Raw genomic sequence first — 17,463 nt, 5'->3', positions numbered from 1 at the left:
AAATAATTCTCTTGTTAAAGGAATAAAAACTCTATTGTGTGCTCCGGTGGCCAAGTAGGGCTCCATCATATTTTTCAAGGTTCAGTGAACCGCAAGGTTTCTTGGACCGGTGAATATGGGGTGCGTGGTAAGGCTATTCCATCACAAAAGGCGATTAATTGAATCCGAGGAGATTTTCATCCATATGATAATCTCTACCTTTCATAACTTGGAAAACAGTGTGAAGGATGGTAGATGCCTCAGTGCTGTAGCATACCCATGCACTGGTGGTTTATGGTGCACTTTTGGTACTATGAACTTTTCGGGTAGGGGTGGCAATTCGTTGGACGGGGTCCAGGTCGACCCAGTTCCATACCTAGATAGGCTCGATTAGGTTTCACATAGACTCGAACCTGATCATAACCCTAGTCGGGTTCAAGTCATGGACACATACCCGACTTGGACTCAGCTCTATAAATAAAAAAAATAAAAAAATATTATATATATATATATTGTATAGTACATATTAAGGTTTTAAAAATAGGCAAACCGAACTAGAACGGGCCGGTTCTACTCAAGAATCATCAAGGGCAGTCTAGTTTTGCCTAAATATTGGAAGCATACAATTTTATGTATTATTTAGGGCAAGCTTTCTATGCTTGCTCGACAACATAAAATTTATATACTTTACCTTATCCAACCCTCCATTTTGAATGGAGGGCGAAGATTGTCCTAAGCACAATGTCACGTCTCTACACTATTTTATTTTTAATCTTTTTTATATAAATTATTTTTCCCACCAAATTTTGGGAGTTCAATCCTCTATTAAACACACAATTTTAAAAAATATTAGAAAAATATTTTCAATAAAATAAAATGACCAAAATACACTTAAAAGTTTCAAGGGGTATTTTGATCATTATATTTTATAAAAAATTTATTTTTAATATTTTTTATAGGTGCGTCCCAATAAGAAGATGGCACGTACCAAATTTTATTTTCATACAATTTGTATTAAATTTTTTTAAAATAAACACTCTGAGGCGTCAGATCTAAGATCAAACGATGGATGACTCACTTGATCAAAATTGGACGGCTGGATGGTAAGGAGAAGCATAGTTTTTCTATGCAGTAGAGGAAATATAGAAACCTTTTCCTATTATTTAATATTTTTTCAGTTTTTGTTACTTAGTTTTGTTTAATTTTTTTTTCGGTGGCTTACTAGGCTAGATCGTTGATCCAAACTGCCAATATGCCGATTTGGATTGGATTTTTGGAGGGCCGATTCGCTGTGTTTAAATTTTATATGTTTTATACCGGGTCGACCAACCTGCACCCAGCCTGGTCCAAGCCAGACCCAGACCTAGACCGAGTCAGGACTTTTGAACTCGGATCCACAGGGTCCAATAAATGGACCTGGACCTATTCACGGCCGACCAGATTGCCACCCCTCTTTTCGATTCGACTGACCAACTTGAGGTTTCATATCATGATTATGAAAAAGTTGAGTTCCATTACAATACATTCGAAGCGATTTCTTTTATCGTAATTGTTATGGAAGAAATTTTGCGCGTTTTACTCCGACATCTAGAGAGAGAGAGAGAGAGAGGGGGGAGAGAGAGTATGGGAGTAGCAAAGGCGGTGTCCATCGCTCTTCTTTTTCCTCTCTTCTTGCATTCTACCCTCACATCCTCTTCATCTACCATCAATTACAACAATAACCAGGTGCCCCCTTCTTCTTCTTCTTCTTTTTCATCCCATTTGTACCCAACGCCATTATTCTTCTTCTTTTCTTCAGGACTCCTTTGATGCTTGTGCATTTTCTTATGTCTTTTTGAACTGTTTGCTTGTTAATTATTTTTTTTTTTTTAATTCAAGTGCCTCTGATCTGCTTGGTAAAATACTGAAAGCTTCGATTCTCTTTCTATTTCTATCTATCCCAATTTGATTTCGCTTAATCATATGTTGTGTTGATGCTTGCACATATTGCCTGTGTTTTTCATGGTCTTCGAACAAATAATTGGATAAAAAGTGTCTTGGAGAAGAGTTTATGAATCCTCCTTACTTTATGCTTCCCGTGGTTTTAAATATGGAAGTGTTGCTTTAATTTTATATCAGTTAAACTCGGATTTTCTTTTAACTTCTTTTTTGGAAAATGAAGATGAATTGCATCAAGAAAAGCGTGTGTGCAGCTGGTTATCCAAGTAATTGTGTGTTTTAACTTGTAACGAGATAATAAAACGGAATAAAGAAATTTAAGATTTGTTTAGCAATTGGGACTTTAGCAATTGTTACAAGATATTTTTCTTCATGAACCAATTGGAGTGCTTTATCAAGCCACTGAAGCAGAAAATACACAACTCTGTTGTTCATGCTTATTTCAACAACCAATTTGAGTTCATATCACAAAAAAGAAAAAGAGAAAGACTAGGAATCTCTTAGTACTTATGTACAGTGATACAGTAGTCATATTCTATCTGGTCAAACAGTTAGAACTAGAAATCTATCAACTCTGTTCTTAACAAGTCCTTGATTGTTCGGTGAGTCCTATAAGATAAAATCCATAATATGGTTGGAATCTGTCAATTCTTCTTCTTTGTTAAGTCACAAAATCCTCTGCATTACATTACTCAATCGAGGAGCCCTTTCTCTTATTAGAGATTTTAGTGGCATTAAAATCAATCCCCAAACATCGAAACCATAGTAACTGGAATCTCTCTGCCAAGATCGCGATACTGGTTCGGAACCCCAATTCAGTGATTTCAAAAAGGAATCCTCACGGAACCTGTTTTTTGGAACTCAGGAATTTGGATTCCTTAATTTAAGAATCTCATTTCAAACTTTTTTGGAATAGCGATCCCACTATTTATGGAATCTCAGTCTCACTTTTTTGAATCTCAATTCCAATATTTATTGCGTCATGATTCCACATCTGTTGATTCCCGATTCCACATGTAATGGATCTCGAATTCATTTTGGTTTCGAATTCAGAATCCGCAACATCAAGTACCTCAGTTCATAGGTGTAGGGAACTGTGATTCAATCAACATGGAATCTTACTTTGACCTCCATAGAATCTTGATCTGAACTGTTTTGGAATATTGATTCCACAAAATCAAGTACTGTTTTTTGTAGGTGCACAAATTTGAGATTCGTTTTACGTGCAATCTCAACTCAAATATTTATGGATTCTGATTCAGTTATTTGGAAACCCAATTGGAGGACATTGTTTCTCATGGTTTATACTTGCTCCAAATGGTAATCCAGTGAACGCAATGCTGAATTATTTGTAACTTGAATTAACTTTCAAATACAAGTGTTTAAAGTTAGTAATCCGGAAAATCCAATTTGTGTTTTTTTTTTTTTTAATTTCTTTTTTATTTTTTGGGAGAAGTGATGTTATCTATGTCACACCTCTCTTTGTTTTGGACAATTGATGCTTGTGATATGAAAGCATCAAATTACCAACACCCAATCTCAAGTTACAACTTATAAGATGCAATTATCTTTATGTTATATCTTTTGACAGCAAATGACCAATAAAAATCAAGTGGCCTATAATCTTTATAGACTGATTTCATTAATCGTGCAATATAATAATCCATTAGAGAGGTTGTAAGTTGAAAAATTTAAAACTAATGTACACATACATGTGTGCCAAGTTGATCAAAGAATGGCCTTGAAACTCTAATTTAATTGTGTATGGTATTATCAGACTACTGTTTTGGTAATAAGTTATAAATGGTTTGGTAATATTTCATTGCCAAGTGGAACAAAGATTCAAAACTAACTATCCATGTGTCTGCTTGATGCTTGATTATAAGGGGGCTACAAATCTCGTTTGCTAAATGCGTTGAAACTCTAATCCAAACTGCTATGAATCTCGATTCTAATCTAGGTCGAATCTCAGCTCAAAATTGGTATGAATTTGGATTCGGAATTCCTAGGAATCTCGATTCCAAATATGTCAGTATCTAGATTCCATAGGTGAAGGAATTTTGATTCCATAGAAGTCAATTGCAAATAGATCAGAAACTCAATTCCATAGAGTTAGGAATCTCGATTTCATCTATGTAGGGATCCCAATTCCATTTTGGTCGAATCAGATTCCCATAAAATAAGAATCTTATTTCTCATGATTCATCCTGTACGGACGTCAATTCTGAAAACAAGAATCTTCTAGCGGGTCGCGATTCTACAATTTTGAGTCCTAAAAAGATTTGGATTCAAGGAATCATTTCCAACAACTATGATCAAAACGTCTTTTGAATACCGTCCACACTATCTAGTTCATCCAAAGAACCTTCCATCTCTTGTGAAGTATCATTCAAGATTGTCAATTGAGTATTACTACAGGTTATATTTCCCTTCAAGGTATTATATCTTTAACAAACATGTTTCATCATTAATATCTATGGTGCCTAGCATTTTTCATGATACTTCCGAGCTGCAAAGCAACTTCAGCGAAAGTTTCTATGCCATTTGGTCCACCTTACAAGCACTGGAAAGACTTCTGATACATCATGTTGAACGTGCCATGATGATTTCGATGATTCCAATGACATCTTATATGATGCTTGGCTAAGAGGTTTTACTCTTCTTCTAGAACCAATTAGGGGTGTTCTTCATGCATATCCTTGAGCATATGTGTTTCTGTCAAATTCATTTCATTCCGCATTGTGATACCATTTACAATAGAAATTGTGAAATCATTATCCCTCTTCTTATAAGTGCAGTTTTCCTTTTTTCTTTTTTAATTGCTCTCTCTCCCTAGTCCCGGTCTCACTTTTTTTCCCCCTTTAAGTGCTTTAGTTTATACTTAGGCTTTGATGGCCTGGTTTTTGAATGATGGATGTTTGGGTTTTACCATTTCTCTCAGGCCTTTGCTGTGCTCTAGGTTTCCATATTATATTTATTTGCTTTGTTGTAGCAATATGTGTTCTGTCTGACACCCAAAATTTTATCTTTTGTTTTTAGTAGTGTATAGTTTTTCATTCTTGAAGCAGTGTTGGATCCATATATTTTTTATTACTTTCTAACGTAAATTTTGCATTTCTTTATGCTCCAGGACATTCAAGTATCAGCTGCAGCAAGGTATGATGCTTTCCAGACCTCAAGCTTTCCATATAGGCATTTATTACGACTTGCTTTCAATATGCGACGGTGATTACAATATCCCTTGACCATATTTTGCTCTCTAATCTCTTATAATTATTTCTAATGTATTAAATTAATTTTTGAGTGGTTGATAAAGATTCATTTGCATTTCTTGTCAAGTGAATTGTGCATTGCAGGCATATCATCTAATTGAGCATATGAAATTATCTTCACTTCTTTAAATCTTGCCTTAGCTTCTTTAATGATCACTTGATCATTCAACAAGACCATTATCTTTAAAAGTGTTCTTGTAATATAGGGCATGATTTTATTTTCAATTGCACTGCTCTATGGAGCAACACTAGAGCTAAGCACAAAATCTTGTTATAAATCATTTATCCTCTTCAAATTTGTGACCAATATTACCCTTGGGAGAATGGAGAAAATGGATTTGTTAACCTTTTAATACTTGATATATAATGATGAGGAAAAAAGATAATAATGATTTTATGTTCCAAGAGGATATGAAATCACAGAAAATATATGTATTGAAGTTCCGAGTAGCCGACTTTAATATCCCTTATATCACCCACATTAGAGATACATATTAACACTATCCCTCGAATTGGGGATTGTCAATCAACCTTTCAAATCCCACGTCCTTTTTCTTTGGGTAGGTGAGCTTGGAATTCATTGGAAAATATGAGTAGTCAAAAATTAATTTTGTGGATGCTCCTTAAGATCATTAGTATCCTTTGCGGTAATCATCTCCTTTGCCGTTTAGGTAGATATCCAAGACCGCCATTCACTTGTCAGCTTTATTGACAAAAGGGACATTTTTCTAAACGAATTTTCAAACCTTATTTTCTCTACTTCCATACTGCAGTTCTGACTCTAGACTTTGGAAGTCTAGTTATTCTGTACTTGGCTTTCTTCAACTTGTGCATGGAAGCTCTAGAGAAAGTTCCCTAAATACATCTTCATGCAATTCATCGTGCAGTAAGGCATATGTAACATCATATGTTCATATGTTGTAAAATGAGTAATATTGGAAGGGATTCATCTGATAGATCACATTTTGCACAAAAGCAATGGTCTCCTCCTTTTCTATACCATGCTCTTGTGTGAACCACTTGGGAATTAGTGAGGCTTTGTTTTTTTACTATTCATCTTATGTTTGATTAGAAATATACATTTCTCCCTATTGGTCGTTCTCTATTAGGAAGCTTTACAATGTCTAAAAAGTCGCTGTTGTCTTGCTCTCCAATTCATTTCTCATGGAAAATTGCTTTCCAATTGGAAGGAGTCCACTATGTATTGTTGCATGCCTCCTTTCGTTGCAGTCATCCAGTTGCCAAACAATTTGAGGGACTAGATCTACTACATGGACCATTTAATTTGGTTTTTCTTTGAGATTACGTACACTGGTTGGCGTGAATGATTTGAGGAGTAGATCAATCACATGGCACCCAAATTTTGTTCGTGTTTGAAATTTCACGCTGAACTTGGCTTGCCTGTCTATAATTAGTGCAGTTTTGGATTGGCCCACCTTGTATGCCTTTGCTTACCAGCACATGCTGTTTTCCTCTATACTAACTCTTTGCTGCCCCTGGAAAAAATAAAAGAGAATCTAAACTATTTCTGTACGTTATTTTTACTTTTAGGTATTTTTCTTTAATTTTAGAAAAAAATATTCCTATTAATGCTGTTGCCTTATTGTTAAGGCAACTTCAGCAATATGAGCCCAATCACGAAGTACATTGCTCCAGAGAAAGAAGTAGGGCAGCCTGGAAAATAATAGAGGAGGTAAGAGTGACTGTTATAATAGATAGCGTTTTGCTATGCATATTAAACTATCCACCTATTTTTGACAGGCTTCCACCATAGTTTCTTTTTAAAATTTCTCATTTTCTCTCTGTCACAGTACTTGATGCCCTTTGTTGAGCAAGAGAAGTACCAAATCTCACATAAATGTAGACTTCATCCTAGTAATGACATGTTCAGAGAGCAAGAGCAGCATAAAACTCAAGTGGATGTGAATGAGTGGCGGTGTGGATTTTGTCAGAAAATGTTCCATGCTGAGAACTATCTTGATACACATTTTCAGAACAGGCACCAAAATCTGCTCAATGATGTACGTGGGTTCTGGATTACTCTCGTGGTTTCTCTAATGAGTCAATAAAAATGTTCCTTAATGGCTCCATTTTCTTTGCATGATGTATCATCGATATGTTGGGTTGTAGAAAATTTTGGATGATGTCTTGCTACCATTGTTGCCCAAATTTATATGTTTAGTTATTGCATCTGTTACAATTTAACAGCAATGTCCATTGAAATTATTGCTAAATTCATTGCCCTATTAACTAGTTTAAAGTTATTGCATTGCTAATTAGTTTCATTTTGTCCTGCAGAGTCATCTTCATTAGAATACAGAATATTCTCATTTGCACCTTTTCTGAACTTCTGAATATTTAATATCTTCTAATGGGGCTGTAATCTTTTGCATAATTTGCTACTTCTTCCATTGATTTTCATTATGAGAACATGTATACATATGTGGTGTTGAATATATGGCCCAGTGTGTTAAGCCACAGACTAGCTCCAGGAACTAGGCAAGTTGATTTGGTGAGCCTCGGGTTGACTCGCTGTCTTGTCCTAGTCCAAGAAAAATAAAGAAAGAAATCCCAAAAAACTAGAAAAATGGGGGAAAAAAGAAAAACTATGAGAGTTTTTAAAAAATTGTAGTGAAATGAAGAATGATGACATCTTAATTGTCATATGTAGATAGGGTTGCTTTGAAACTTTTAACATGTTTGGCCTACAGAAAATGAAATTATAATGTGACATCCAATGATTCTATAATTTATATTTCGAATTCAAATGATTCACACTGATTTCCAAGTTTCAATTTCATATTAAAGATTAGGAAGTTTCACATCCAATTAAATGCACAATATATATTGGTTGAATCATGGAGAATCAGTGACAAAGACAAATATATAGTCTGCTAAGCATAATAACCTATAAAATAAAAGGGGCACTCTAATATGATGATGCGCAAAGTGCATCAAGTGGCAAAGTGACAAGTATCTTCTTTGGGGGCAGCAAATTCCTCCTAATTCTCTCACATACTTGGAGGATGTAAACTCTAAGAGCACTACCAAGAATAATAAGATGAGCAAGCAATACTTGGGGTATTTTTTAGCTGTTTTAGAGTTGTTTTCAGGATTTTTTATTTAATTATATTTCTGAGTCAGTTAGGTACTTTTTAGCTGATTTAGAGATGTTTTCAGATTTTTTTATTTAATTTTATTTTTGGGACCAGTTAGGGACTTTCTAGGCATTTTATTTAAAGTTCGGGTGTTTATTTTTAAGTTAAATTTAATATGGGAATGTTTTGGTCAGTTTAAGTTTCAAAATGGCAAAATGGACTTTAGTTAGGACATGGGGGGTCATTTTCTTATTCCTATGTGATTTTCATATTTGGAAAAAAAAAAGAAGAAACGCTTTGGCTTTTGAAACCCTATCTTTAAGAGAGGAGGAGACCCTATGTTTCTCCAAGTTATTTCTTGTGTTTGACCTTAAATTCTTGTTGATTTTACTGTTATATCAAAATTCCTACATCAATTCGGTATCAGAGCTTCAATTTTCTTTAACAACAATGTTAGGAAACGGCAACCAAGTTTAGGGTTTGATTTTGAGCCAACTTTTTCCAAAATCAGCCTAGATTTACTGATTTCAACAAGGTTTCGTGATTACCTTAGGGTTGTTTGATGGTAAGCCTTAGTTGAGGAGCTTATAGATTGGTTAAATATTGAAGAAAGGGTTTTATATTATAAGGAGGTTCCTGAAAATAAAGAAGTAAGAATTATTGCCATAAAATTGAAGAAGGGTGCCTTGACATGATAGGAACAACTTAGGGCTAGAAGGGAAAGAATGGGAAAGCTTAAAAGTAATACTTGGGAAAAGATGAAAAGAAAAGGGAAAATTTCGTTATAAAACCCTTGTTCCCATCTTATTTCATGGTAGACCTTCTTTTCATTTTTCTTTCAAGCTGCATAAAAAAATTCCTAAGGATTTCACCGTACCCCCTCATCTCTTATCTCCCTCATTTATTCACTTTTGACCACAACAATTAGCCCCAACAAACCTTTTTATATCATTTCAACCCAAAAACGTTTCAAAAACATTCTTAACCCAAAAACGTTTTTTACCCACCCCATTATATCTTTTAACCCAAAAACGTTTCAAATTTTTTTTTATTATATTTTTTGCCTTTTCAGCCTCTCAATGTCGCGTTGAGGGCTCCCTATCTCTTTTTCATATTGGGTTGAAATGGTATAAAAAGGTTTGTTGGAGCTAATTTTTATGGTCAAAAGTGAATAAATGACGGAGATAAGAGATGAGGGGGTATGGTGAAATCCTTAGAGATTTTTTTATGCCGCTTGAAAGAAAAATGGAAGGAGGGTCTACCATGAAATAAGATGGGGAATTAGGGTTCTGTACGAAATTTTTCTAAAAAAAACAGAAGGAAAATTATTTACTTGAAAATAATCTACAATCTCTTTATCATAGGTTGAATCTCAAACACGGAGAAAAGAGTGAATAAACCCCTGGAATTTTATCAGTTGATGGCTCGTAGTGATGTGGTTGAAAGCGAAGAACAATCCCTAGCTAACTATGTTGGTGGGTTGAGGACATCTATACAATATGTGGTGGTTTTACAGCATTATTGAACCTTAGATGAAGCTTAGTAGTTAAAGTTGAAGCTCAGCAGAGGCGTCAATCAACAAGGTGGACGTAGCTCAGGGTAGTACAAGTGGCCATGGAAGTGAATTAAAGGGACAATGGGAATTTGGTGGATGAACAGCCCTCACACCTGCTGGTCTGTCCAAACAGTAAGATAAAGTAGGTGTTGAGGCCAGTTCTGGTTGCCTAATCTTCCAAAATGTAGCGACATTAAGTGCTTTAAATGTTCAGGAATTGCATGTCTCTACTCAACTGCCCAACTAGAAAATTCGTGAGCCTTGTTGAGAAGTTTCTTGAAGAGGAAAACAAGCTATGTTTTGATGGTGATCCTGTTTATGATAGGAACTTGAGGAAGAAGAGCCTGAAGTAACATTTAGTAACTATATGGAGGCTTTGGTGATATGGCGCAATATGATTACACCTCGAGTAGTAAAGGAGGCAGATTGGTTGCACATTAATATTTTTCATGCTGGGTGTGCACGATCTATGGGGAGATTCACATGATTTTGAAATAAAAAAGGGGAAGCTTTTAGCTTTGAAGCCCTAGTTAGGGTTTGCAAAAGGAGCCCCAGGTTATTTCAAATTGGTGCTTGTGCTTTGCTGAAATTGCTTTAATTTTCTTTCTCTTCATCAAATCACTACATTGTTTATTTTTAAGTTACATTTAGTTTTAGACTACTTTAGTCATTTTAAGTTAGATACAAGGCATTATGGACTTCTGTGGCTTGAGATAGAACATAGGGCAATTTCTTATTTGTATGGATAAATAATGTCCTTTGAACATCACATAAAGAGACCATTTAAGAGGTGTGTGGGAGTCTTAGAGGCTATTCCATGTGATTTTCAGAATTGAAAGAGAAAGAAAAGCTTAGGCTTTTTGAACGTCGCTTGGTGAAAGAAGAAAACCTCAGGTTTCTCCAAGTTACTACTCGTGTTTGGCCTGAAATTCTTGCTGAGTTTACTATTTTCACAAATACCCTACATCATAATCCTAGGCATCGGTCTACAGCCAGTATTAAAAAAAGCACTAGGTGGTACCTTTGCAGCTATGGAGGGGCCAGCATGTTGCAGCCACCTAGACAAGGTGCCTTGGTTTTGAGGCGCCCCAGGCTTACATATTTGCATATGCATGTTTAATAAACTTCATGTAAAACTAACAATCCCATGCTCTGAGTGACCGGATCTCGATTCTAGATGCTGCCTTGCGTAATTGGATCTTATATCCAGAGTTATGGGAACTTGATTCCTATTATTTGGGAACGAGTTCCCTAGCAAGTGGGATATAGATCCGCATGCCCAAGATCATGGCTCCAATATCATTTGGAACCACGATTCCATCATACTAAGAATCGAGTATCTTATACCATGGGAGCAAGCTACACCAACAATGTTTATTTTATTCGTATATAATATTTGGTTTTCCTCAAATTGTCTACGGCGCACACATTTTGCAATGAATCTAGTGTGGTGTTTTGTGTCTTTTGACTGAGGGAGTAATGCACAAGATGCTCGTGCATGAGCACAATACATGTGCTCCATCGTCGATTACAAACTTAGTCGAAATGGAAAATCTAGCCCATCCTCGAGTGTCAATAGTATAGACTTGAGAATGGTAAATGCTGCCCAACATCGAGTGCCAGTTTGGAGAAGGCTATTGTATAATTTTAACGGTGGACTACGTGACCCGGCAAATTAATCCTGATTAAATTTTTTTTTATCTTTTCTTATTGTATTGCCACACGAATCACTCACAAGTGTCCAAATACAATATAAATCAAATAAATTGCCAAAAAAATCTCACTTGCTTGTCATTAAACAAAAAACATTCATAGTACAGATCTGGAAATGAAAGGTGTAATGGAATTAATGGAGCATAAACCAAGAAAATATCTCATATATTGCCTCAGGTTACCCCCAAGGACTTCGTACAGCCCACATTGGGTCTCCTCCACTAATGGCACATGAGATCTTGGTTCAAGAACTCATCTCACAACTTGGGAAGCTTAAGCAAAACCAGCAGAGAGCATAACAAGGGATATCCTTAACCAAGGCTCAATACATGAGCATAAGGCTATGACCTAGGGCTAGGCTATATGGCTTGGGCGTGCCACCCCTTGGCTTAGTTTTCCTTCCTAAAACCTAAAGTTTGGAGAGAGAAGAAGAGATATATTCAAAGAGTGGTGTGCCACTCCTTAAATCTTAGATAGAGAGAGATGTGGAGTGTAGAGAATGAACCATTCCATTGCTAGTTTATATAGAGCAAAGGCTAGGGTTTCTAGGGTTAGGGTTTTACCATCATTGTGAGATTTAATCTTGACCTTTGATCTTGGAGACCTGTGGGGTGAAGAGATCCCATCCATTCATTCCTTAGATCAACCATCATGATTAAAGGAATGAGGTAGAACATTTTCATAACTTCATTCCCATCAAATATTGTGTAGAGAAAGTAATAAATCTATTAAATTTTTTTTTTTTACAGTTTCTTTTTTTTGGAAACAATCAAAATCTCTACACAAAACACTTTTCTAAAAGCTCAAATCAACCCATGGCTTAATTGCCATAATTCAAAATAGGAGAGTTTGGAGGAGGTGGGGCGCACAACCCATGGTGTTGCCATGTGGGCCCCATGCCCCATAATATGGTGGGCCCAATGAGCTCGAATGGGCCCCCAAAGCCTCTAAATAATTAATTTTTTTCTCTAATTAAAATAAGTCCAGAAAATTGATTTTTTCTTATTTAAAAATAATATTCCAATAAAATAAACTACTTAGAGAGGTCTGAATATTCATTTTAATTATCAAAAAAGTATTTAAAACATATTTAAACTTATATAAGGAGATTCGATGGGAATTAGATCCATAGAGTTAGGATTACGACAAATGTAAGAGGACTCCATCTTCTCTAGAGACCGTATCTCACTGTACTTTTTCAAACTAACCCAATTCCCATAACCCACAGCCTCTCACAGGGTTTCATGATTGGACTCTCAAAGTCAACTAATAAATAAAAGAGATATGATTTTGGACCATGGATTATAGGTTCCTCCCTGAGGACAAGTTTAGGTCCCATTTCAACAGTATGCTCGGTCCTTCCAACACAGTCCAGTGTTGCAGGGAATCATCTCTTCTACACATGTACATGTTAAAACACCCTTGTCCAAAATGGTCGCTTCCCTGACGGCTATTCAGTGTATATGCCGTGTGATGGTAATAATGAAGATTTAGGCTCTTGTCCTCTCAAGCCATCCTTCACACACAGGGGTCAAATCCATATCCCGTGGCCAACTGTCTTGAGCACAACTTCGACCTTATCAAGGGATAACCCTACATTGAAATCCTTATCGGTTATGTTCACATAGGTCCTTGACTACGGGTTTTGGAAATCACATTGAGCCATAGTTAGTCAAAGCTCAAGTGAGTTTAGGCATTAGATATGCCTCACAGTCCAATGTGGACCACACTCCCACTGGAGCCAATATTTCACTCTATATTTTTCAGTACATGCTCTCATAAAGCCTTTAATGGCCACAAATATCCAACATAATTATAGTGTAGTGGTGCACTGTATACTACAATAATGTTGTTTACTGAATTTGGTATGAAATCATGCTCCAATGCATCACACTAAGGTTATTCACTAAATTCGGTATGAAATCATGCCCCAATGCACCCCAATACTATTCTTTGCTGAATTCGGTATGAAATCATGCTCCAATGACATCAAAAATTCAAAGGCAATCTCAATGCCATGATTTTTTATTACATTGATACCTTGGAACCGTGGATTTGGAAAGAGTTAAACATGCTATCTAATGGAACTCACTCGTAGTTTACAATATACGAAAATAGTGAACTCTGGAAATTGCGATCCTAAGAACGACACAGCGTGATCCCTTTTGGTAGGGAACCCGCTCCCGTACAGATGGCAGTGCTCTCCCTAGAAGTCATTGAACTCGGGCCCATCCCTAGGTCATGTACAGAGCTCGCTCTACCACCCAAGGAATTTTGAGCTAGACTTGCTCCATGCTCTTGTTCCTGTTCTCGGTCCCGGAACTTCGCATGTTCCTGTTCCCGATAACTGGTCTATCTTTCTCTTGATGGCATGAGGAAAAAGAAGAGAGAGAAATAGCGAAGCTACTTTTTTTAATATTGAGAAAGAAAAGCATTAAATGTTTAAAAAGAGAGAAGCATGTAATGTTGAGAAAGAAAGAAGTAGGCTGCGGACCTCAAATTCCATGCCCTTTCTTTCTCTAGATGACATGAACTTCTAGCTCTTTTTCTCTCTCGAAATGTTATTAACTCCATGCTCTTTTGCTCTCTAGATAACATGACACCCTTTTCTCTCCAGAAATCTTTCAGTCTATCCTTTTTCTCTCTCTAGATAATGTGATATATGATAACAATGGCCAGGACATAGAGGACAGTCATTATTGTGTGTATTTTTTAATTTTAATATGTACTTTTACAGTATATAATGCATGGAAGGGTTCAAGAAAAAAAAGAAAAAAGAAAAACAGAGTAGCTCCTTTTAAAGGGGCATAGGCGGACCAAGTCACCTGCCTAGGGAAAGGACGACGCCTAGGCTCATGGCTGCCTAGGGCGAGTACCTACTACTGTTTAAGACAGTGGTCTGCTTGGACCCCCTGGGTGACTAGGCTGCCAAATTTTCTAAACTGCATGTCCTAATGGATATGATAAACTAATTAAAATACAACTCTATGTAATTTTATATAAAGTATGTCTGTATGGGTAATTTGACCATAGATGACCAACCTTTGTTGTCTGATCTCAGAAATTTGAAGTTTTGGATGAATACTGAGTTTTAAATATTCCAAAATCTCCTCTTTGTAACCTCAATTGATATTTCACTACGAATTGTATCCATAAAATTTAGATTTGAAATGATTTCTCAAGGTTCTTAGTTTTTCGTTATTATGAAAGTTTGAAATGTATGGTTCTTGTGATGGTTTGTATGCAAAAAGGTGGTTAGAGAGTAATTTTGGCATTGGAGATCACCCTGTCCCAATGTCTCCCCCTTCGGGTGAGAACCATGTGAGCCTTTGCCTAGGTAGTTCTGTTTTGGTCTAGGTAAGTTGCTTAGGCATTCTCCCTACCTTGAGGCACTGTCTGTGTGCTTGAGACAGGCAACTTTTATAATATAAATGTTGTGGATCAGTGGTTTGGCAATGAGTTCTAATATTTATTGTATGAGCTCCCTTGTGATGCTTTGAAACTAGGGAACTCCTAGCAAGCAATGATGCTCATCTCTTGCTCCCTCCTCTATCAACTATAGGTAGGAGTGAAGGAGGTTGCAAGAGAGCGCTGCAATTTGATCTAAGTGCTGTTCCAAATACCGGGGGCAAGGGGCCTCTTTGGAAGCCGGAGGAATCACATTTATGCAGTCCCTTTTTGCCTAAAGTGAGGGACCCAACTTCCATTGTATAGCTTCAGGCCCGCTCTACCTGTTTTTCCTAGGGAGTAGCTGTCACAATTTAGTTTTATGACTCTGGTGCATGGTGCCATCCAAATCCCCGACCTCGTGATCACCATAGGAGCATATTGAAACAAACTCTACTTGGAGTAAAATATGAAATAGAGCAACCTAAGAATTCCTTACAATGGTGAGACTACCAGAATAACCCTAAACTTATATTTCAAAGCTTGTAATCCTATTTTCTCTCCCCCTAAAGTTCGTGAATCATGTTCAATGTCCAAGGACCAACTCCAGGACACTGTTGCTGAGAATGGGGGGGTGTTCAAGTTGGCAATGTAAAATTGATGTACGTTGTGTGACTGGAACCACATCGATTCATGAAACCTCCACACTTGCTCTGCTATGGTCTATGGTTTCTTTCTCTTCCTTGCACATGACAAATGTATTTGGTATAGAAACACTCCTTTGCATTTGATCTATCACGAGAGCTCTTTTAAAAATGATCGGCCAGTTAAATGCTTGGATAGTCAGGATATTGAAGTGACCTAGGCCCTATAGAAGATGTTGGGAACACTACTTGCAGAGCTAGAAATACACACGGAGGGGGCTAAGAAACACCACCAATCCAACTTATCCAAATCACTCTTAGGAATGAACTGCTTGTTAAGTTGTCTGGTTTGAGCAATGTCGAATTCTTTATTTCTTTGATCTCGGCTTCAAAGCCAGAGTCAAGATACCACCAGTCACCTGAAGGATCTCCTGAGATTCTGGTCAAAAAGTCACAGGGTCAAAAACTCCCCAGCCATGACACTCGTCCAAAACAGAATTGAACTGCTCTTCAGAAGCCACGAAAGAAAGAAGGAAAATTCTAGAAGAGAAGAACTAGATTCAGGAAGACTATGGTGAGGGATACTGGCCCTGAGGCCCTTATGTAAGGCAACATGGGAGATTCCAGTGATAAATGTGATAAACAATGTCTGGAGAATAGACTTATCAAAACTGGAAAACGATAGAAGTGTCTGATGCATGTCGCACCACGCACATGGCAAAGCCCAATGCATAAGTGCTGCCCTCCCTAGAAACATGAGAGACAAATTTTGAAATTTGGACAGAGCGTTGAGACAAAACGCAAACCACCAAATTAAAGTCTCCAAATTCGTTTGAAATGTTACAAAGTTTTTGGATTCTGAAACCTTCTTAACTACTAAAATTGTAAAAAGTTCGCTCATATACTATTATGTGAAAAACTTTCTGAATTAGTAAACAATTTTGGAAAGGAAACCTCAAAGTAATTTCAAAATTTTCAAAAACTTCTTCAGTTATGATCCATGGTCGCACGAGCGTGAACTGCTGACCAGTTTTTATTTTGTCGTCAAAATTTCTATCTAAATTTTTTCGAAAAGAGCTTTAAATGTTTTCTTGATATTTTATTTTCACAATTCTTCAAAATAAGCCCCATGGTGTGAAGAACCTAAACTGTTATCCAACAATTTAAATTTCAATTTTCTTTCTTTTAAAATCTGATTGAAAACGTCCTCTGTATGAAGTCAAACTACGGCATGATGTTAGACTGCGCTATCCCATCATTAGCATGACATTAAACTGCTCTTGTCATAGGCATGACATTAAACTACATCTTATCTTCAAAATAATGCTAAATTGCGTGATCCAGTCGTCGTCATGACGTTAAATTATTTAATTCCCTTCTTAGCACGACGTTAATCTGTATGAAGAGGCCCTTACCACATGACGTTAAACTGCTTAGAAGTCTCTATAGTCGAATGAGCTTAAACTGCTGATTGAGTCATTTTTCAAAAATCTCCCATTCTTCAAAATTTCCTTTCAATATCTTAAAGTTACTTTTTAATTTTAATTTCTGTTTCTTAATTTCATCTCTTGATTTCAAACTCCAACTCAGGGCAACCTCGTTTTAGATGCTTTCAAATTTTTGTTTGTTATTTCAAAAACCTTAATTTCTTTAGTTAAAATTCCGGCACCAGTTTTTGTTTCTAAAACTTCCCCCTGTTTTAAAAAATTCTTTTGAAATGATTTTTAAAAACAAATGAGTCGGATTAATAGCCCATAAATGATGATTTTGTCCCATCATAACCCAATATGGACTGGGGAAAATAAGCTGGAAAGCCCTACCCTAAATTTCCAAACATAGCGCTTTAGAGTCCTTACAAACCTGTAAACCTCAGGATC

General features: G+C 36.5%; 1 protein-coding gene across 2 annotated transcripts in view; it reads left to right on the top strand.

The window, feature by feature from the left end:
* The first annotated feature begins 1,574 nt into the window (after positions 1 to 1,574).
* Positions 1,575 to 17,463, top strand: part of LOC18441100 (C2H2-like zinc finger protein) — a 30,062-nt gene continuing 14,173 nt past the window's right edge. Inside the window, exons 1-4 of one of the 2 annotated variants that reach the window (XM_006851220.4) lie at positions 1,575 to 1,704; positions 5,048 to 5,073; positions 6,801 to 6,882; positions 7,001 to 7,210. In XM_006851220.4, coding sequence (XP_006851283.1) covers positions 1,603 to 1,704; positions 5,048 to 5,073; positions 6,801 to 6,882; positions 7,001 to 7,210 — 420 coding nt within the window. In that variant the 5' untranslated portion in view covers positions 1,575 to 1,602. Of the gene's footprint in view, positions 1,705 to 5,047; positions 5,143 to 6,800; positions 6,883 to 7,000; positions 7,211 to 17,463 lie in introns of both variants that reach the window. The other variant, XM_020671553.2, reaches the window with a different exon arrangement.

Source organism: Amborella trichopoda, chromosome 7, assembly GCF_054954075.1.
Source record: "Amborella trichopoda isolate Santa Cruz 75 chromosome 7, AtrichopodaSantaCruz75HAP2 v2.0, whole genome shotgun sequence".
NCBI classification, from domain to species: Eukaryota; Viridiplantae; Streptophyta; class Magnoliopsida; order Amborellales; family Amborellaceae; genus Amborella; species Amborella trichopoda.
Note: the sequence above shows the minus strand (reverse complement) of the source record. Positions and strands in the feature narration are given on the sequence as shown.